The sequence below is a fragment of the Carica papaya genome, chromosome 1 (assembly GCF_054855325.1).
Source record: "Carica papaya isolate Zhongbai chromosome 1, ASM5485532v1, whole genome shotgun sequence".
Lineage (NCBI taxonomy): Eukaryota > Viridiplantae > Streptophyta > Magnoliopsida > Brassicales > Caricaceae > Carica > Carica papaya.
The window spans coordinates 1,597,504-1,619,628 of record NC_142309.1 but is presented as its reverse complement, the minus strand read 5'-3'; the positions used below and the strand labels follow the sequence as shown (position 1 = coordinate 1,619,628).

The window sequence follows — 22,125 nt, the reverse complement described above, 5'->3', positions numbered from 1 at the left end:
ACACTATGAGTTCCTGGTTATGCCGTTTGGGCTAACCAACGCCCCGGCCATCTTTATGGATCTAATGAACAGAATCTTCAGAGAGTTCTTGGATAAATTTGTCATCGTGTTCATCGATGATATCTTAGTCTACTCAAAAAGTAGAGAAGAACATGCTCATCATCTTGCCCAAGTCCTCCAGGTACTCAGGGAAAAGAAGTTGTATGCAAAGTTGAGCAAGTGTGGATTTTGGCTCGAGCAAACCGCCTTCCTAGGACATGTTATATCGAAGGAAGGGGTGTCGGTGAACCCCGAAAAGGTTGAAGCGGTACTTGGTTGGAAAAGGCTGACAACAGTTAAGGAAATTTGCAGTTTCCTAGGGATGGCGGGTTATTACCGCCGGTTTGTCGAAGGGTTCTCCAGTCTAGCGGCCCCTCTAACCCGACTCACAAAGAAGAATGCAAAGTTTGATTGGAATGAGAACTGCGAAAGGAGTTTTTCAGAATTGAAGAAGCGACTGACTACTGCACCCGTGCTGGCTCTACCGAGTGGATCAGGAGGGTATACAGTTTATAGTGATGCCTCCTATCTGGGCCTGGGTTGTGTCCTGATGCAGCATGGAAAGGTTATAGCATATGGGTCTAGACAGCTAAAGAATCATGAGAAGAACTATCCTATCCATGATTTGGAGCTTGCCGCAATCATACACGCCTTGAAAATCTGGCGCCATTATTTGTATGGAGAGACCTTTCAGATCTACACCGATCATAAGAGCTTGAAGCACATCTTCACTCAGAAGGATCTCAACATGCGTCAGAGAAGGTGGATGGAACTCCTCAAGGACTATGATTGTGACATCCTATACCATCCAGGTAAGGGCAACGTAGTAGCCGATGCCCTCAGTAGGAAGAGTGCAGGCACCCTAGCCCATCTGATGGTTTCGGAATGCAGGTCCATTGGGGCTACGCAGCAGGTTCGACTGCAAGATCTGAAGAGGACCACATGTTTGAGCCACCTAGCAGTCCAACCCGAGCTAATCCAAAGAATAAAGGAAGCCCAGTCAATCGACCCCGCCCTAGTAAACCGCAAGAAGGATGCAGAACAGGGAGTGAACTCAGAATTTCAGATCTCTGCCGACGGATTGATTCGTTTCAAGGACAGAATGTGTGTCCCAGACGACAATGAATTAAAAAGAGACATCATGACAGAGTCCCATAGTTCAAGGTTCGCCATGCATCCAGGAAGTACAAAAATGTACCAAACTATGCGACCCCGATTCTGGTGGAATGGGATGAAGAGAGATATAGCCGACTTTGTATCTAAGTGCTTGGTATGTCAGCAGGTCAAAGCAGAACATCAACGCCCAGGGGGGTTGCTTCAGCCTTTACCGATTCCAGAATGGAAGTGGGAACACATCACCATGGACTTCGTATCGGGACTACCCAAGGCACGATCGGGACACGATGCCATATGGGTAATTGTTGACCGACTCACTAAGTCTTCCCACTTCCTGGCCATCAGAATGACTGATTCGTTGGACAAGTTGGCAAAAATGTATGTCCGGGAAATAGTCAGACTGCATGGGGTCCCAGTAACAGTAGTATCCGACAGGGATCCCAGATTCACTTCTCGGTTTTGGAATAGTTTCCAGCAAGCTATGGGAACAAAGCTGTCCCTCAGTACTGCCTTCCACCCCCAAACCGATGGACAATCAGAGAGGACAATCCGTACGCTGGAGGATATGCTCCGAGCTTGTGTCCTTGACTCCGGAGGCCATTGGGACGACCATCTACCTCTGATAGAGTTTGCCTACAACAACAGTTACCAAGCAAGCATCGGCATGGCCCCATACGAGGCGCTATACGGGCGTCCGTGCAGGTCACCGATTTGTTGGGAGGAAGTGGGCGATAGAAGATTGTTTGGCCCGGATTTAGTGGAAGAAACCACGTCCAAGATAGTTAAGATCAAGAAGAACATCCAGACAGCTCAGAGTAGGCAAAAGAGCTATGCTGATACCCGGAGGAGAGACCTGACCTTTGAGAAAGGTGACCGGGTGTTTCTTAAAGTCACCCCCTTCAAGGGAATTAGTAGGTTCGGCAGAAGGAGAAAATTAAACCCCAGATACATTGGACCCTTTGAAATCTTAGACAAGATTGGTACCACTGCCTACAGACTTGCACTGCCCCCTGAGCTCTCCCGGGTTCACAATGTGTTTCATGTATCTATGCTGCGCAAGTACAATCCGGACCCTTCTCATGTCGTGGCTCATGAACCGCTCTCACTCCGAGAGGACTTGTCTTATGAAGAAGTACCGGTCAGTATCACGGACCGAGAAAGCAGAATACTCCGTAACCGGGAAATATCATTTGTAAAAGTCTTGTGGCAGAACCACACGCCTAGGGAGGCGACTTGGGAGCTGGAATCAGAATTTAGGGCCCAATATCCTCATCTGTTTGATCAAGAGTAATGAGGCAAATTTGGGGACCAAATTTCTTTATGGGGGGGAGAGTTGTAGCGCCCGGAAAGGAGGAGGAAAAAAAAAAAAAAAAAAAAAAGGGGGGGGGGGGGCCACGTCAGCAGGCACGGTCAGCAGTCCCGGCCAACCGGGGCCTGCCACGTGGCAAGATCGCGTCACTCCGAAAGGAGCCACGTTGGCGATCCGCGTGGGTGCGATCCGACGGCCCAGATCAATCACGAGATCGGACGGCCCAGATTCAAACGCACGGACGGCCCAGATTCAATCAAAAACGAACGGCCCAAATTAAAACGAAACGAACGGCTGTGATCAAAAGGCAAGGGGTTATAAATAGAACCCCCACACCAGACCAAAAACCCTAGCCGCCAGCCGCTCGCCGGAGAAGACGAACCAGAGGCCGACTGCCGCCACCCGCCGCCACTCGCCGCCGCACCGGGGAAATTTCCGACCGCCGATCGAGGTAAATTTCATACCCTCGACTCGTTTTTCCCCACTGATTCCTCCTATGGCCAAATCGAAGCCGAAATCCCGGCCAAACGGCCGGAATACGCGGCCGAAGCCCAGCGGCGCCGCCGCGCCCCTCTCGATTTTTGCCTCCGACGAGGCCCTTCCCGGCCTCCGTTCGATGCAATTTTTATATCACCGTGATCACCATTCTTTTCTCTACAGGTTGACCGAAGCCAAATCACCAAAACACGAACTTCGCCGGAGAGTCGCCGTACCCGAGAGCGCCGCCGCCGGTAAGCTCCGCTTTTCCGTGATTTTTTGGCCCCCCGAGGGCCCTAGGGTTGTTTTCTGACAAGGACCAATGCGAGTGTGGCCGAATTCGGCCAAAAACGGCCGAAAACAGTCAACCCGAGGCGACTCGCCGCCGCCAGCGGCGGCGCCGTCGCCGGAGCACGGCGGAGCCGCCGTGCCGGAGTTGCGATTTGGGCCGAAAGAGGCCCTGGGCCTAATTTGGATTTTTTTTGGAACACGTGCAGGTACTGTTAGCGTGTTTCAGTTCCTCGGGAAAAAAATTCAGGGAAAATTAGGGACAGCCTGCAGGCGCACTGTGAATCGTATTCGGATCCCGAAAACAAGTAAGGACCCCTCACCCTATTTCCTATCACGGTATTAAAGTTCAAAATGATAAAACAGTATTTCTTGAATTAACGCATGTGTGAAATTGCTTAAGGTTGCTAATGGAGCCCGAGTCTAGTGTGATTGATGATTTACTGTTATTTGGCCTGTTTACAGCTTTAAATGCAAAATGAGGTTTGATGTGTTCATTTTACAGATTTGTGTGCATGTACTACGTTTTTATTAATTATGGGTTGAATGACTGAAAAACTGATACTGTATGTTGTCTGTCTGGTATGAATTACGATTTGCTTGTTTAAATGTGAATTGATGATGTTGATTGAGGAAAAGGAAAAATGAAAGATTGTGTAGACTGATAATTATATTATGGGGGTCAGCCTGACTAGATATCCTGGGAGATGGTGGACGGACCGGGTCCGTAGGGAACCCTACCGGGATTGTGGTCTCACATGCCGGACGGGGTATGGAGATCTTATGGTTTTGGCGCCCATACCGGACGGGGTATGGGGACGGCCCGTTTCACCCTCATACCGGACGGGGTATTGAGGTTTATGGTTTTGGCGCCCATACCGGACGGGGTATGGGGACGGCCCGTTTCACCCTCATACCGGACGGGGTATTGAGGTTCATGGTTTTGGCGCCCATACCGGACGGGGTATGGGGACGGCCCTGGAAACTGATTATGAATGTTAAAGGTTAACGGGTAGCGGAACCCCTATGGACCCCCACGGATACTAGTAGGCTGGTAAATGAGAAAAAAGATATGTTGTACAATGATTGAATTACAAGATGCGTGATAAGTGTTATGTTTTACAGCTTAGATTATTCAATGATTATGATAATGTTATTGTTTTTCTCATATTGTTTTCATAAATTCCACCAAGGTAAGTGGATGGTAAAAGTTTTATTATTGATAAAAGGTTTTGTTGTTAATAAATGAGTTTATTGTAAATTATGCTCCATTGGTCTTTTTGTGGTTTTCTACCCACCTTTATCTCCGTGACGGTGAGATATCGTGATGTTCTTACTGGGCTAGTGTAGCTCACTCCTTAATTAACCATTTCAGATCAGGAAGACATGGTTCCCGAGCCCGTTCCGCAGGAGGACGACGAAGGGGATGCCTAGAGACTCTGTAGTCATACGCATAGTTTATTTTCGAGTTTTCTTTCTTAGTTAGTTTAACCTTTTATATTTTAAGTACGTTTGTTTGGTTTTTCGTGTAAGGGATGTTAACTGAAATTTTGATCTCGCTTCCGCATTCGATATATTTAAATACTCATTTCATTTTGATATTTTCCGGAGCCGTTACATATAAAGTCTAAATTTCTTTAAAATATTTACATAAACTCGGATCGGGTATCATATAATATACAATAATATTGGGATGGACAAAAGTCAAAAAATTAAATTTGTATATTTGATTATATAATTCAAATACCACTAGCCTAAGCCTCTTGTTTCGTATAAAGTTTCAAATATAGGTTTAGAATGTGGAGATTTGTATAAAGTAAGATGAAGATTGGAAAAGGGGAGAGAATATTTTCAAAGATATTGAGTATAAATTCAATTGGGGTTTCACTTTTTTTCTAAGTCTAAAAAGTGGGAATTTTGTACTGGTTGGCCTTGTCGATAACAAAGCCGACCTAGTTGTGTGTCCCTCGTTGTTGTTGTAGGGCATTAATTTGACAAGAACAAACAAACACCAACAATATATATATATATATATATATGTATATATATTTGATTATCCTACTATTTCTTAGTGTATTTTAAGGAATAAAATGATGCATTTAATTAAAAAAAATTAATTATTATATAATTTTTATTTCATCTAAATACATCATAATTTAATAAGATAAAATTTAATATTACGATTTTACTTTTATTAATATATTAATAAATTAAATTATTAATATTATTGAATCAGATATTATAAGTTAATTATTATTAATTTATATTATATTTAAAAAATAAAAAATAAAAAATTTATTATGTTTAAACACAATATAATAAATGGTAATTACCAAAATATTAATCTAACGGTCATTCTATTTCCTAGACTTATAGTGGAAAGTAGAAGATTGTTAAATATATATTTTGGGTGTTCATATAATATATATATATATATATTATGTTATAATTTTATATGAATAAGCAAAAATTCTAAAATTACAATTATTATTTAATACGAATTGCAGCTTTTGCACTTATTCCAACTTTTGTTCTATAAAAAATCCAATTTTTTTTTTTTTTTTTTTTACAAAAATAGGAGTAAAATACATTTATAGATATAAAATTATGTATTATTAACATCTATATTTCAGTAAAGATAAAGGGTGTGTGGAGAAATTAAAGTTACACAACTTATTTTTATATTATATAAGAATGAAGTTCATTTTATATTTTTTATAAAATTTAAAATTAACAAAATTAAATTAATTTTTTAGAAGAGTAAGAATAAAAAAAAGAAAATGGGAAATTGGAATATGCCGTATTGGGTGGTTGCAAAATCAACTCTTGCTACTATTCCAAAGAACCTATTCCCATTTGCGTTTTATCCCAAAAACCCAATAAAACATATAAATTTTTAAATAATATTTTTAAAATTTATTATATTTGCGTGTGATTTAAAATTAAATTTATGACGATCAATACATTTTTATTAAAAAATTATATCGCCAAACATAACTGAATCACATAAATATAATATAAAATATAATTAAATAGAATAATAATCGTTTATTATTAATGAATGTAATTTAATTTGCGTCACGTACAAAAGATAAATGATTACTGATATATTTTAGTTTAACTTTATGTTGTATTTATCTAATTCAGTTGTGTTTGATGTTGTTATTTTTTTAGTAAAAAATTATAGAATTATTATAAAATTTTAATAAATTTATTATATTTATAGATAAAATAAATATTATGTAATGAGTTAATTTTAGGAAAAAAAAAATTGAAAACAAGAAAGAAAGCACAAAGAAAGATAAAAAAAAGAAGACCTATGTGCTTTTTAGTATGCCAATAACCTACTTAACTTTTATATATGCATGAACCATGAGTATATATACATCCATATATATATATATATATATGGGAACCCTAATATACAAAAAGACTCTTTTTACTAGTCCTAGAAAAATTTAGTTTTCATTATTTATCTTTAAAAGAAGTTGGACCACATTGTTAGTGATGGGAAATGTATGACAATATTCTTTAAAACCCAATATGGTCTCCTTAAGACCTACTCATGGAAAACCATGGTTTAAAAGTTGTAATTAAAAAAAAAAAGATGATTAAATTATAGATTACAACATTAATTGTGAGTCTTTACATGTTTTTGTATTTGATGAAAATAATTATCAAAACTTTATTATTTATAATTAATATTATAAGTTCAAGATTACAATAGTACTATTAAATTAAAAAAAATTTAAATTTAATAAAATTATAAACTTTATAATTATCAAATTTAATATTTTTAATTTTGAGTCATTTTAAGAGACATCAAATAAAATTATAACGACATAAAGAAGATTAACATGACCCAATTAAAAAAAATATATTTTTGATTTTAATTTAATAAGAAATACATTTATTAAAATAAAAAATATATAATAATACCATTAAATTTATTTTATTTATATATAATAATTTAATATATAAAAATTAATCATAATTTACATATTTAATGTATGATTATATTAATTTTAAAAATTTATTATATATTTCAATAAAATCCGGAATTTTCTATAATTCGGTTATGTCCGTTCTCTCCTCCTCTTGTTTCCAGAATTCCGAAATCACCCTCAAAGGTAAAAGCCCTAAAACCCTCTCTTTCCACTTCCCTCCAAGTCTCTCTCTCTGTCTCGTTCTGATCTCGCGGCTCGGCGACTGATCCATCGAATCTTCTGCAACGGTAAATCGGTAAGTTCGAGGGCGTAATTTTTGGCGGTCTACAAGCTGGACGAACTCTCATGTGTCTGGTTTTTTATTTCGCAGTGATTCTCCGTTTTTCTACTTGATTTTTATTATTGATCGGTTTAATTAGCCAAACAATTTTTGTCTTCCGTCTTGCCAAGCAAGAGTTTGTATATACCTAAACCACAGCCATGAATCTTTAGGTTAGAGCTAGTATTGTCCAACATTGTGGTTTTATTTTGGTTACCTTGTTTCGTATTGAGCTACTGTTTTTTATTTTTCTCGGTTTGAAATTTGTTTTAGGTTTTGCTTCTTTTATCTGTCAAGCGTAAAGGATATTCTTGATATTGTTACATGCTCCTTTTGCTAGTTATTGTTTCATGTATTTGTGTTGGAAACGTATGCTTTTCTTTATGCGTGTATTAAGTAACAAGTGTTGTATTCGCGTCAGCCCCAACATTTACCAATCTGGTTATGGTGTTTAGTTGTTTCGATTGCAAGTATAGAAATTTGTTTTTAGTGTTAGAGAGAAGGAATCGTGAGTAAATGCTAAATTACTCAGTGTAGTGATGGAAGAGAGTCAATTTTGCAGAGAGGTGTAACTGTTGCGTAAGCTTTTCAGCTAATAGCTGTACATGTTAATGTCACTGGAATACTGAGTAGATTGTGACAAGAAAAGAAAGAAGATTCTTTCTTCTTTTGCAATAGATATCATACTTTAGAGGAGTTATTTTAGATAATGCGTGTATGCTGATTTGTTATCTCCTTTCATTATTAATTATAAGAAAAAAATGAAGGAACCAATAAAATTCAGATTCATTTATGAAACAACTAACAATAATAAAATGGAATAACACATCATTGTATTCTTGGCATATGAGATAATTGCTTGTCATATGTGTATCTTTTAAATTTTATACAAATTTAGAAAGTTATATTTCTTAGGCGAGATTCTGAAACACGACTAATAAGTTTTGGATTTTTGTTTGAGGAGGAAATGAGATGAGGCCTTTTAGTTTGCTTATGTTGTAGAAAGGAATGAGACAGAACCTTTAGTTTGTTTCATCTATTTTGTTAATGTTGCTTCTTGAGCGTTTAAGTTGTTGTCTGGACGAAGGATGTTGAGTTGGTTGTGAGCAAAATCTTGTCTACACTAATTTTACTATAAGATTGGGTATACGTAAATCTTGTGTACACTAATTTTACTAGAAGACTACTAACTCTCACCATAATAATACTTGTAAGAATATGTATCCTTAGGAACTTTGGGTTTTACATTGACGTCATAACATTGTTCAGATTGGAGGAAGAGAAAAGAAGAGCAAATTCAGAAGATGGCATCTAAACTTTCAGGGAAGAGCAAAGGGAAAGGAACAAAAGGAGGAAAGGGAGCAGAGGAGAGATCAACTATGCAGTGTGTAAAGGAGTGGAGCACATGGACCATGAAAAAAGCCAAAGTCATCACTCACTACGGGTTCATTCCTCTCATCATCATCATTGGCATGAACTCTGAGCCGAAGCCCCAAATCTACCAGCTTCTTAGTCCTGTGTAATCTCCAGCAGTCCGACATCATCATGAATCAGGTTGTTAGCTATTTGTCGAGACTACATTACTTCCATGATGGTTTTTACTTGTCATTAATGATTTTCTGGGTTTTCCAATATTGTGTTATTGAGGGCCTTTGTGGATTTTAATGGATTGATGTTGAATAGAGTTTAGGAAGTGATATAACTTTGTTTGATTATGAAATGAAAAGTTGTAGACAATGGCAAAGGTTAACTACAATAATCCAGAGAATACTGTTAGTGGTTTGTTGTTTGTGTATCTATGACTCGTTGCTGAATTGATACCCGGTTATGTCCGACATCGTCATGTCCTATGAGTTGAACTGGCTGACTATGATTTAATGCGAGTATTAAAGATTCAATGTATTATGAGCTGAATTGGCTGACACTGTTTTAATGTTTTATGAGTTTGAACTGGCTGACTTTGATTAATGTTGAGTGATCAATCTCTCAGCGTCCTTAGAATTCTGTTTAACACTTTTGATATGATAAAAATTTAATGTTGAGTATTCAGGATTCAATAATTGATTGCTGTAGAACGGAGAAATTTCAACATCTTAAATTTGTGTAAAGAACTACGGATCATCCTTCCCCGGAAGGTTGGTACTTTCACATTTCACAATAAGATTATAGATTCGAGTTAGATTGTGTATTTTCTGTGTATTTTTGTTCGGAAGTTGATGTACGATTTTTTTTTTTTTACTAAAAAAATGAAGTAAAAGGCAAAGTTTTTCTTTCCTTTCACCGGGATGGTAATGAAAAAAGAAATTGAACTCGAATGGTGAAGTTTTATTAAGGTATGTTATGCTATTTGAGTTGCATGCATTTAGTGTATGAAGAATTGAGTACTAACTATTAAACAATTATACGATTCATTGTTATTAAACATTGTTATTAAAATTGGGTCGGACCGGCTAGTCGATTGTGAATTAGTGGTCCGACCGGTCGGAGGACTAATTGGTTTATTTAAAAATTATTAGTATAATTTTCTTTTAATTATTTATTTTGAAAGTAATTAGCTTAAGGTTTAACGTTAACTAATAATCTAAACAGTGAATACTAAGCTAAAATACTCGGGTAACATAATTCTAATTAATCACGGTAGCCTTAATTTTAATTTCTCGAGCCATCAACAATTGGTATTGACCACCTTGGGTTTTCTTTTTTAATATTTTAAACTATACGTAATTTAAATATTTAATATATATATTTTTACTTCTAACTTACGTAATTTTCTTACTAATTTATTTTTATATCTATTTTCAAATACTATGCCGACTATATCATTACATTACAAATAATTCTTTTTATTAAAAATATATATTTCCTATGTTTAATTAGTTTTTAATTACAATAAATTAAAAGATATTTTATATTCAATATCTAAATAAATTTTAATATAAAATTAATTTTACAATTTATTTTATTCCTTAAAGTTACATAAATAATTACATATATATATATATATATATTTTTTTTTTTTCTCTTGAGTGCTGGCGCTAGCGGTTGGGCCCGTCTCCTTTTAACTATTTACAACTCCCGCTCAAATTCAAAACACCTCGCCAGAGAATTTCAAACAGATCTGACTTTCCTACTGGCTACTTCCAATTCTCATACGAGAATTTCACAGAGAAATTTACAGAGACTGTTGTTCGTGGTGGATTTTCTTCTTCAGGAGAGAAAATAGTTCGATTTCAAGAGGGAAAATTGCGGAGATGGAAGCAGTAGAGAGTCAACTGATGCAGAAAATGGCGAGAATCTTTGACGAGGCCCGAACTTCGTACGCCACGCATAACCGGAAACTCAAGGAGCTCGCCGCAATCCGATCGAAAGTAGCGTCCATTCACCAATTCTCCGCCGCGTTTGCCAAAACCCTAACACCTCTCTTCCAGGTACAGCGCCGGACCGCCTCCGCCGAGCGCGTCGTCCGCTTCGTCTCTGTCTTCACTGGCATCCGTGGCCCTGAGAACATCTCTGCTTGCGAAGTGTTCTTGGAGGATTTCTTGAGATTTCTTCTCGTAGGTGCCGGGGCCGCCAATAAAACTGCGAGGTTCAGGTGTTGCCAGATCATATCCGAGGTACTGTTGATATCTGTTTTGGATTTGGATTTTTGTTTTCTTTTAAAAGTTAGTTACTGCCAACATAATAGAAAATTGAGAGAAATGTATAAGATATGCGAGGTGTTATTTATAGGTGCAAAGATTTTCTCCAAACTAGAGGAAGTGGGATATAGGGCTCGATTGAATTGGATGATAATGGGCTTCTGAGTGTGTTTAGTTTTGTTTGAGAAGAGGGTTTTGGGCGTTCTAACTGTCTTATTTGGATTAAATTATGTCACATTTTTTGCTTTTTTTGGTGGTTTCATTTGAAGAAAGAATTACCGGAATAGTAAAGTGAACATTGATTGTGGCCTGGGGTTACCAGGGAGCAAGGTACTGCAAATGTTTGTATCAATTCAGCTTTCGCATCTTTAAGGAAAAGTTCTGAGACGTTATGTCTTCCTTTTCCCTCCTTTTGTAGCTAAAATTACCCTTCGCATCTTCTGGCAGCAGTTTCAGTTGAGGTTGTTCGATGTTAGAGAATATTTTTCTTTTTATTTATTTATTCACAGCAATCAGCCCTCATTGAGTTTTCTTGATCATATTCTATAATGCTATAGTTGAAACAAAATCATTGTATTTGTCGAATTTATGTGTGATCTACACTTATTTTAATCAAAATACATTGAAAATGCTCTCTAAAATGATTAAAGTTGAAATTTACGTGGAATTGATACAATATATTTCAAAATTCTATCAATTTTAATTAAATTAGTTATGTCTTGTTCCATAGCCATGTAAAATTCTATGTGAGTCTTATTATCTTTTAAATTTCTAATAGAAGTTGCATCGTTTCCTAGTTGAGCTAAGAATCAATTTACCAATAAATCCTATGGAATTTCTAGATTTATTCGAAACATAACCTTAGACCTCTTTGCCTAATGACTTCCTTTGTGTTTCCACTGTCATACTTGATCCAGCCTGTTTGTATTTTCTTTGCAAATCCCCATATTTCTTTTGGGTGCACCAGTCTTTTTTTTTTTTTTTTTCTTGAAGACAATATTTTTTTTCAGATCATATTGCGGTTGCCTGATGATACTGAAGTAAGCAATGAACTTTGGGATGATGTGATAGAATGTCTGAGGTTGCGAGTGGGGGATAAGGTTCCTTTAATCCGAACCTTTGCAGTTAGGGGGCTTTCACGCTTTCTTAACGATTCTGAGAACATGGACGTCCTTGATTTGCTTCTGGAGGTGCTACCGTTGGAACAGAATGCGGTGAGTTTTCCAACCTTGTCAAATGAACCAATTTCTTATTGGGTTTTGATTCTCGAGAGGAATATTATCTTCCTTGAAATTTAGTTATTCTTAATCAAGAATCTTGTTCTCTTGTACAAGCATGGTCTTTTGCTGTACATATGATCAAAACATATTAATGTACAAAGAGAAAATAGAAGGTGTGAGACTCTGGTATCTGATTGCTAGGATGTAATAGTATGTATGTCCCGTTCCCTCTCTCTCCTCCTTCCTATTTGATTACTTGTAATTATATATATATATTTTAAGTTCCTAGAAGTATATTGGAAAGTTTTTGTTCCACAGACTTTTCCCTATTGACCAAGGTATATGAACAATTTTCATTTTGATATTTACTTCCCTCATTATTGTAAATAGATCGTGGACTAGATTTTGCAGATTTGTTTTGCCTGAGACCTGCTATTCATAGATGTGATGCATCAAACAAAATCAACAAATTATTCAGTCAAATTTTTTGGCTGACTTGCCATACAGAGGTTTCAACTGGAGCTTCAAAGAAGAATTTAACCTTACCATTAGCGGTGATACTGAATGTTGTTGAAACATAGATAGGATTGCTTGGAGTGGCGTTTTCTTGAAGGGAATTACAAAAATAGGTGACATAATATATTGAAAAGTTGCTCCTTATTTATATGAAAGGCCTGAAAACTTTTTATCTTATGTATGTAAAATTGTTTATGTTGTAAAATTCAATAATTCAACTTGAAAATATAGTTTTGAGTCTCTTACAAACATAACTGCACATAAAAGTGGAGCTTGTGCTAGATTGTGGTTTGACATAGGGGTTTCATTTCGTAATGGTTCTCATCACATAAAATAATATGCGAGTGTTGTCATAGAAAATGCTATTGATTTTTTTAAACTCTAAGAATCCTCGAGACGCTACTTCTTAGATCCCCAAATATGGAATGTTTACAGGAGGTTCGCAAGGCAATTGTCTTATCATTGCCTCCTTCAAATTCAACTTCGCAAGCAATTATTGACGCTACGCTAGATGTTAGCGAGTACGTGCGTAAAGCAGCATATTGTGTTCTGGCCAATAAGTTTCCTCTTCAGAGTCTAAGGTAATTCAATAACTTATATCAATAACCATCTCGTTTATACTTATATACATCACTAAGTATAACTACTCGCTAGCGCAAAGCTTAATTTATATAATGAAGATTGGCTGGCCATCTTCAATGTAATTCATTGAGGTTTTTATTAGTCAGAGAATTCAAAAAGAGAAATATCATTAGGCAATATCTCATAATCTTGAGCTAGAGGTTAAGCAATGATCGATCTCCAATATTAAGAAATTCGCTCTGGAGCTTTCTCTCTTCCTAGTAGTTTGTTTTCCTCCCGTTTTGAGTTTGTTTACCATAGTTCATATTGTCAAGGCTTATCTTTCATTTTAGTTGTCAAGTCATCTGATATCTATCTGAAGTTTATCTTAACTTTTGGTTCAATTTCTTGCTTTAGCATCAAGCTTAGGACAATTATTCTTCAAAGAGGACTTGTGGATCGTTGTGTAGCTGTTTCAAACGAATGTTTAAAGTTAATGAAAGATCAGTGGCTCACTAAGAGTTGCAATGGGGACCCTGTAGAACTTCTCAAGTATCTTGATGTTGAGACATATGAATCAGTTGGAGAGTCAGTCATGGTGGCTTTGTTAAGTTCTGGTTCAGTAAAATTGCATGAATGTGGAAGTATCCAACAATACATATCATCAGCCTGTGATCAAAATGGAGGTCGGTGGAGCTTTCTGTATATTTCTTAATGTTTTGTTTTCTTGTATTATTCCTTAACTTTATCTCTCTTATTACCTTCTATGGTATCTATGATGCCAGTGATAGTGAGAGTAGGGGTTGAAGGTAACAGCAGCCAACTTTACATGTAACTTAGCTAGCTCTAAGATAATCCATCAGTTTAATCAGTTTTCTAGTTCTCTTACTTCCTTTTATAGTGCCTATAACAACTGGTATGGTTAACAGTGATGGTTTGAAGCTAACACCAGCCAACTTTACATGTAACTTAGCTAAGCTGGAGATTGTCCAACAGTTCATCTGTTGGTATTTACCTTGGCATACAAGTTAAAGAGCTTAATGACATCCAGAAGCATGTTTTGGTCCAATGATTATGTTATTTTGTATGTCATCTTTCAGTTTAGATTGTTTTTCTTGTTAAAAAATGAGTGTTACCTTGATGAGTAAACTTTTGACCGATTTACCTGATTTCTTCTACTGTAAAGGGAACTATTCAATTTTTTTTTTAAAGATTGCATACATAGACCTTGTTTCATGTCAAAATTATCTGTCTGGCTTCATCAAGAGGTGGTAGGATTTAGTATATGTCAGATATGGTTTGTCCTGGAGTTGGTTATTGTTAATTTATGCATTCTTCTTTTTTTCTTGAGAAGTAAATATATTTCTTTCTGTCGATATCGTACTAACATCCTTTAAGAAATAATCAAACAAACCAAAGCTAGAGAAACAGACATTCAAAACAAGAAGAACCAAGAATGAACTCGTAAACAAAGCAACAAAAAACCCAGCAATGAAGGAACCCATAAATAAACCACAAAAAAACAAGTAAAAAAATCATCACCCAGCAGAAAGGAAGAACCAGATTAGAGAGGAAAAGAGAATGAGGTTTATCTGAAATCCCATAGTAATCCAACTAACTTTTTCCCCATAGGTAGCCTTTTCGATATTTGGAGTCATGCTACTTATTTCTGTAGCTCTTTATTCCCCTCGTATAAGTAGTTCTGAATTAAATTTCAGGGGAATTTCAAGCTGATTTACCATGGTGTTTCACTTTAGCTTATGTCGAATTTTCACTTTTTCTGTGAGCTCAACATGCCTGGCCCTATCATGGCTTATATCCAAAAGGTACCATGGGTCAGTTTTTACTTTCCATTTCTTAATTGTTTCACGAAATAATGATAGGGAGTTCTACGCTTAGCACGCTCAGCATCCAGCTAATGGAACCAGAGGTTGCTCTCTATTGGAGGACTCTATGCAGGCATTTGCAAATGAAAGCACAAGTAGGTTTGTTAGTACACCATCAATGGTTTCTGATCTTTTGTTAATCCATTAGTTAATTCTTTTTACGCCTATAGAAATGTTGATGAGATTGTTATGAGGTAATTATGTATTGTTTCGTGAAATGCTAGTACAACTACATTAGTCTTGGAACAAATGAATTCCACAAAAAGTAGAATTCATTTGCAAATCGACCTTTTTATATTTATAATATGCATAGGAAATTTTATTTCTAGATTAACTCTGCACTTATTTTGTGGCATATCTGGCTTTGGACTTTTTCTCTTTCAAAGATTGGTTCTTCTAGTTCACTTTTTATCTCCTTCCATGAAGTCATTCTGCGCTTCTTTTTTGGAAAAGCTGGCTCTGGATTTCCCCACTTCTTTTGTAGGATATATTTGTTGCAAATACAGCTTGAGTGAATGCTTATTTTCAGCTCTTATCTATCCAATCTTCAAGCTTCTTCCTTCTTGACTACTTGGATGTTTGAGAATGCAGCCTCTTAAGTTCTTACATCCTTGTGTTTTAGGAATTTCCATTGTTTGTATAGTTAACTATAGTTGTGGATCGGGAGTGATTTCTTAAGAATTGATCTACTGTTTAATGGGAGATAAGAGGACATACAGTTAGTTTTATTGGTTTAGTTATTTATCAAGTGTAGAATATTCGCATTAAAGAAATACCTTCTTAGTTATAGAAGATAATATTATATCTCTTATCACTTTCTATGATATTTTTCTATAAGATAAGTTATATGACATGAAAATTCACATTCTAAAATGCAGATTATGGGTATATTTTCACTTTACACTTCATTTATTTAATTGTTATTTTGTATGATTGTTTCATAAATTAAACTGAGGTAAAATTTTTTTTTAGAAACATACAATTTATCATTATTATCATTTTTTAAGAATTTATCAATTTTTGTAATGTATTAAAATTTGGTTTTAGGCATTACCTTTTCAGTATTATGCTTTATCTTATGTTACTTTGAGGCTACTAAAATAATATTGTCTGTGATCATCGAAAAACACTTAATGTAATTTTTTTTTGTAAAAAGAAAAAAAGAGCAAAATAACTCAACCCGTGATGTAGTAGATATTTTTTCCCATATAGAAAATTGTTAATATTCATATCTTATTTTATATAAAACGTAACTAAACTGTAAAGTGATAAATGTTTTGTTTTTTATTTTACAAGATTGAAACAATTTTAGTTTTAATGTAATGAATGTTCTTTACAATGTAGTACACCCTGAATACTCTCTGGTTTCCATATATGTGTCTTATAGATTTTGCTGTGCTAATTTCATTTCTAAATTCTAATGAAGGATTTCAGTGCTTTGAAATAAATAACTCAACACCATTGGTCAAGAACATGATCTCTTTCTTTTAGATGATTGATCTGTCTTTTCAGTTCACTATTTGCCGGTTGTCTAATTTATTCTTTATCTGTGAGACTACAAAAGTTATGATAGTTTAAATTGAACTTAAAGATGTAAAGTTATTTGTCATGAAGCTCCTCAAAACAATTGGTTGTGAAGCTCCTCAAAATGATTTGTACAATTACCTTAAAGATTTAATATTGCTTGCATGTGAAAAAGGGGAAAAATTATGGGTTTGTAGAAATCAGCGCAAAGATGCAACTAAGTATGCCTTCCAAATGAAGATCAATAGTAAAGAAATTTCTAAAAAATGTTCATGCTTATTTCTTCTTATCACATCATTTAGCTAACCGTATCCGTGAAATGACAAAATGTTTGAGTAGGAAAAAGGTTCTGATGCGGCAGCTACGATGGGCACTGAAGCAGCAGTATATGCAGCAGAAGCTTCGGATAACAATGATCTACTGGAGCAGATTCTGCCTGCAACAGTTTCTGACTATGTTTCTTTGGTCAAAGCCCATATAGATGCTGGTTGGTTAAGTTAATTTTGTCAACAAAATATGAAATTCTACTTCTGAAATCTTTTAATAAGCATTTTACTTTCAGGACCAAATTACCGCTTCGCGTCAAGGCAACTATTATTGATTGGTTCAATGCTTGATTTTTCTGATGTCACAATCAGGAAGGTTGCCAGTTCGTTTGTGCAGGACTTGCTGCAAATGCCCCTTGAGCATGAAATCGATGAAAATGGTAACAACATCATCATAGGAGATGGAATTAACCTTGGTGGTGACAAAGATTGGGCTGGTGCTGTGTCTGTACTAGTACGTAAAGTTCACGCTGCTGCTGGCGAATTTGAAGAAATTCTTCTTGGAGTTGTTGAAGAGCTAGCTAAACCTTGCAGGGAAAGGACGGCAGACTTCATGCAGTGGATACACAGCCTTGCCATAACTGGCTTACTTTTAGAGGGTGCAAAATCACTTCGTTGGATCCAAGGAAAGGCTACAGACTCTGCTGAAATTCTACATACTTTATTGCTTCCAGCTGTAAGGATTCATTACATATTTCTGGTCTGTTTTGCTTTACACATTTTCCTTTTGTCTTATGGGCATGTGCATTAAGTTCTACGGGTGTGAGATTTCTCCAATATCTTATTTATAGCATGAAAACAGCATCAACTGTTTGAAGTTTCTAGTTTACTTCTGATGAGATATTGGCATGCTGAAGTGAATCAAGTACATTCAGCTTACTAAATAGCAAAGGATTCTTTTGTTTTGTACCTTTCCTGGTTGGTTGTTTAAACATTCAATAAAAGTCTCTGTTCTGGAAGGAACTCATTACTGTTTTGATATTGAAATGCAGGCAAAACATGTTCACTTGGATGTACAAAGGATTGCTATTAGGTGCCTTGGTCTTTTTGGTTTACTGGAGAACAAGCCTAGTGAGGAGCTTGTAAAGCAGTTAAGACTCTCTGTTACTAAAGGTCCTCCCCCAATTAGTATAATGGCATGCAAAGCACTAATTGATCTTGGGATGTGGCATGGTCCTCAGGAGGTTGACAAGGCCATGGGAAAGGACCTGTTGTCTCAGTTTGAAAAGGATAACTTGGAATATAGTCCTGTGAACTTTTCTGATGCAGATGGAGATCTGGATGTCAAATTACTTGATCTCTTATTCTCTGGATTAGAGGATAATGACTGGAATGAGTCATCAGAAAGTCATGACAATGAGTCAGTTCGGGCCATCCTTGCGGAGGGATTTGCAAAATTTCTTCTTCTAAGTGAGAAGTACCCAAGCATATCAGCTTCTTGTCACCCCGTGCTCTTAGCAAAGCTCATAACCATTTATTTCAGTGATGAGTCGAAAGAACTGCAAAGGTTGATTGGTTTTTGTTTTTCCTTCTTTAATCTCTTATATATTATGAGAACAGTGGTTCTAACTCGATTTTCTTTTTTATGTTTCTTAACCAGATTGAAACAGTGCTTATCTGTTTTCTTTGAGCACTATGCTTCCCTCTCAATGAATCATAAGGTAACACTTGTTCCTCTGGTTTGTTTTATAACTTAAAAATATATGTGTGTGCATAAACAAAAAGTTAAATATTTTTGTGCTGAATTTGGACTTACATATTTGTGGCATTGACATTCTAATCTTGTGATGCAGGAGTGTGTCTCCAGGGCTTTTCTTCATGTAATGCGCTCTATGTGGCCTGGCATCAATGGCAATCCTGGAGGTTCACCAGCTGTGGTCTCAAAAATGCGTAAGCGTGCAGTACAAGCTTCAAAGTTTATGCTGCAGATGATACAGGCTCCATTATATATAAAAGAGACTGAGGTAGAGAACGAAGCCCATAACAGTGATTTGCCAGAAACCATAGATAACTGTATGCAATATTCACTTGAATGTGGTGAAGAGGGACTTGCAATACGCATAGCTACTGAGGTACTGCTTCTTGCCTTAAGATTCGACTATTCTATTTGTGTTATTGACGATAATGGTTTCTTTCAAATTTCGTGTTCTGAAGGTTTATGATTACCTTGATTATTGTCATTGCTTTTTGTCTGCTTGCACACATAATTTTTGTTCTGTCAGAATTGCTATCATCAAAACCTCTTTTGTTCAACTACTATAAACAGTCAGCTATCAATTCTTTGGTTCTACATGAACAGATTTCTAGTCGGTGTGAACAAAGCATCTATATCACCTATTAGAAACAGAACAAAGTATCACTTATTTTAGAGTCATGCATTGCTTTCTTATGGCCATGAATTGTTTCTAGAAAAAGAGGATCAACTCTCTTACTATGCTTCCATAATCTTGGAATTCCAAAAATTTGAGTATCAGTTGTTTTCTCTGGTAGACAAGAGAAGGGTATGCTGATCTAAATTTTCGTTAGAAGATTTAGGAGGAAGTGAAACCTGTCTGATTTAAAAATGTCCCTAATAACATATCTTCCACTAGATGAGGATACTCAATTGTTTCTTTAGCAAGGATGATGATGTTAGAGTACAAATTATAAAGTTAGTGTCTTTTCTATGGGCTTAAAATTTTGGGATAATTAGTCATCCAATTCAATTAGTTCATATCTGAATAAGAGGTTATTAGTACAAGTTGTGGTGACTGTAAATTTAAATTTCAAAGTAAGATATAGGAGGTTGTGCTTTTTCCAAGCTTTCTTGTGTGTGGGCTGTGTGTATAGAAGATAAGTAGTTAAACCTGAATCTTTTGTAATCACTTAAGATCTTTGGCATCCCTATTTTACAGGTGACATTTAGAAGCTGTTGGCATTCGAATTATAGTTTCATATGATAGTCAGGGAATATCTTTCAGAAAAATACTTATGATTAACGATAGTTAAGTTACTAACCTTAAATGTTTCTAGATTTCCAATGCATTAATTTTGTTTCCTTACACATTTTGAAGGTGGGAAGCTTCCATGCAAAGAAGACACCTGCAGAGAGGGCATATGTCTCAGCATTGTGCAAAATACTTGGTTCACTCCATTTCCAATCATCAGACCAAGAAGCAATAAAGCTCATGCGTAGGCTCTTATCTAGTGTAATTGAATCTGTCTCAGCTGAGAAAGATCTTCTGAAGGAGTTAAAGTGGATGGCTGAACGTCTCAGTTCTGCAGATACACATCCGGATCAGACACTTTTGCAAGACCAAGCTAACTCTATTTTTGGTAAATTCTGGTCTTCTGAAAATGATGCTTGTTTAATGATTTAATCTATGAATGAATGTGGTAACTATAGAAAGATTAGTTTCAAAAAATTTTGAAAGCTAAAAGTGTAACAAAAATTTGAAGCAGAAGCCAAGAAACTTCTTGGAAGATAAACCTTTGGTTCTGTTCAGAGCAAAGGAGAAAATGATTGTGCTCTTTGCTCTGCATATACTTCATTCATCTACCAGCAGGCTTATCATTCATCACGCGTCAAGATAGCTTAGCTAAATTAAGAGAAATTGTACTAACAATTCTTTATCTTTTAGCCTGTGGACATAGGCCCTTATTCTTTGTCTTGAATTTGCAACTATCGTGTTTTAGATTTTTAATTAGTTGTCTTGTCAGATTGTTCTTCATATTTGTATAAACTTAGACATGGCAGGCAAAATATCAAAAGTATGAGACGGAGTAGTCTCAGAATTTGAAGATAAATAATGTGTTCCGAAAATAAGAAGCTTATATATTAGTAATACAATGAATTTGTCTTTTAAATACTGTTTTCGGCAGAATTGGTGGGAGTTTTCTTTTGTAGTTTCTGTTATTCATGATTTTTCTTTGTGCAGGGGCTGTTTTTTGTCCTTGCTGCTAAGCAATTCTTGTGAAGACCTTCAAGTTTTGTTTTTGCAGTAGTCGATTTTTTTGATGCTCTTGGTTTTGCAGTACTACTTGGTTGTTAGAAGAAAGCTCGCTTGATATTTTTTTGCTACATTTTGCTTGAATGTTGTGAGAGTGTTCAAGCTGCTCATAATTTCTTTGCTTCTATTACCAACTTTCTTCTTTTAAGTGACCATGTTAATCAAATGTAAAGTGAGATAATCGAAGTGTCTTTTTGAGAAGCTGTGGGACCTCCTTGCTAATTTTTGTATCAGCAGCTTTTTTGGTTTGTTTTCTTGTAATGTTTCTGCTCCAAGATTTTATGTCTGCTTCTAAAAACTTGTTTCTATTAGTATATTATATTTACCTTTCAAGAAAAATTAATAAAATATATTATTCATCTATCTATGCTTTTTTCACAGGGAGGTTAGGTGTAGACTTCAAATTGGATGTTGAAAGCACACCACCAGCAGTGCCAGAAACACCAGCTGCGCGCTCCACAAGACAAACTCGCTCAAGGAGACCCATGAAGCATGAAGAAACATCCTCCGATGAAGAAGACTCGCCAGCCACTGTTCAATTTGCAGCTGCCACTACTCCTGGCATTGCAATGACTCGCTCTCAAAGGGCAAGCAAAACGGCAGCATTATCCAGAATGACTTCCAGTAGAGCCGTGGAGATTGATGAAGAAGAAGAAGAAGAAGAGGGCTCAGAGGTGACATCTGATGGTTCTGATGAATCTGAGCAATTATCTGAATGATGAAGTTATGACATTCATCCAACTGTCACATGTTATATTGTTTTGCCTTGTAATTAGGCTGCACGATTTTGTACAGATTGATTATCGAGGGTTTCATTTGATTGATCTGCAACTAGAAGAATCAATCATGTAAGTCATACGAGACTATTATATCCTATTTATTTATAATTTAGTAGTCGATGATATAATGAATTGACTATCTTAACCGGAGAAATATGTGATTATGAAATAAAAATTAAGTGAAATAGTAT

The 22,125-nt window shown here is 35.9% G+C and overlaps 2 protein-coding genes across 2 annotated transcripts; both read left to right on the top strand.

The window, feature by feature from the left end:
• Positions 1-7,331: 7,331 nt before the first annotated feature.
• On the top strand, positions 7,332-9,179 carry LOC148269069 (mitochondrial import receptor subunit TOM7-1-like). The gene is made up of 2 exons (XM_088212983.1): positions 7,332-7,471; positions 8,765-9,179. The coding sequence occupies exon 2, from the start codon at positions 8,800-8,802 to the stop codon at positions 9,016-9,018; it is 219 nt and encodes a 72-aa protein (XP_088069109.1). The 5' UTR covers positions 7,332-7,471; positions 8,765-8,799; the 3' UTR covers positions 9,019-9,179.
• Positions 9,180-10,539: 1,360 nt separating this feature from the next.
• EMB2656 (ARM repeat superfamily protein) lies at positions 10,540-22,066 on the top strand. The gene is made up of 12 exons (XM_022035716.2): positions 10,540-11,109; positions 12,144-12,347; positions 13,305-13,450; positions 13,848-14,116; positions 15,314-15,411; positions 17,180-17,327; positions 17,403-17,842; positions 18,159-18,673; positions 18,767-18,827; positions 18,960-19,238; positions 20,220-20,481; positions 21,537-22,066. Exons 1-12 carry the CDS (start codon positions 10,747-10,749, stop codon positions 21,872-21,874), a joined length of 3,123 nt encoding a protein of 1,040 aa, XP_021891408.1. The 5' UTR covers positions 10,540-10,746; the 3' UTR covers positions 21,875-22,066.
• The last annotated feature ends 59 nt before the right edge of the window (positions 22,067-22,125 follow it).

Excerpts from the sequence above, each read along its gene's own strand:
- LOC148269069 (XM_088212983.1), top strand. The coding sequence starts at position 8,800 with ATGGCATCTAAACTTTCAGGGAAGAGCAAAGGGAAAGGAACAAAAGGA.
- EMB2656 (XM_022035716.2), top strand. The coding sequence starts at position 10,747 with ATGGAAGCAGTAGAGAGTCAACTGATGCAGAAAATGGCGAGAATCTTT. Across the intron at positions 14,117-15,313 it reads AGCCTGTGATCAAAATGGAG|GGAGTTCTACGCTTAGCACG; the intron begins GTCGGTGGAGCT and ends AAATAATGATAG. Across the intron at positions 18,828-18,959 it reads CCCTCTCAATGAATCATAAG|GAGTGTGTCTCCAGGGCTTT; the intron begins GTAACACTTGTT and ends CTTGTGATGCAG.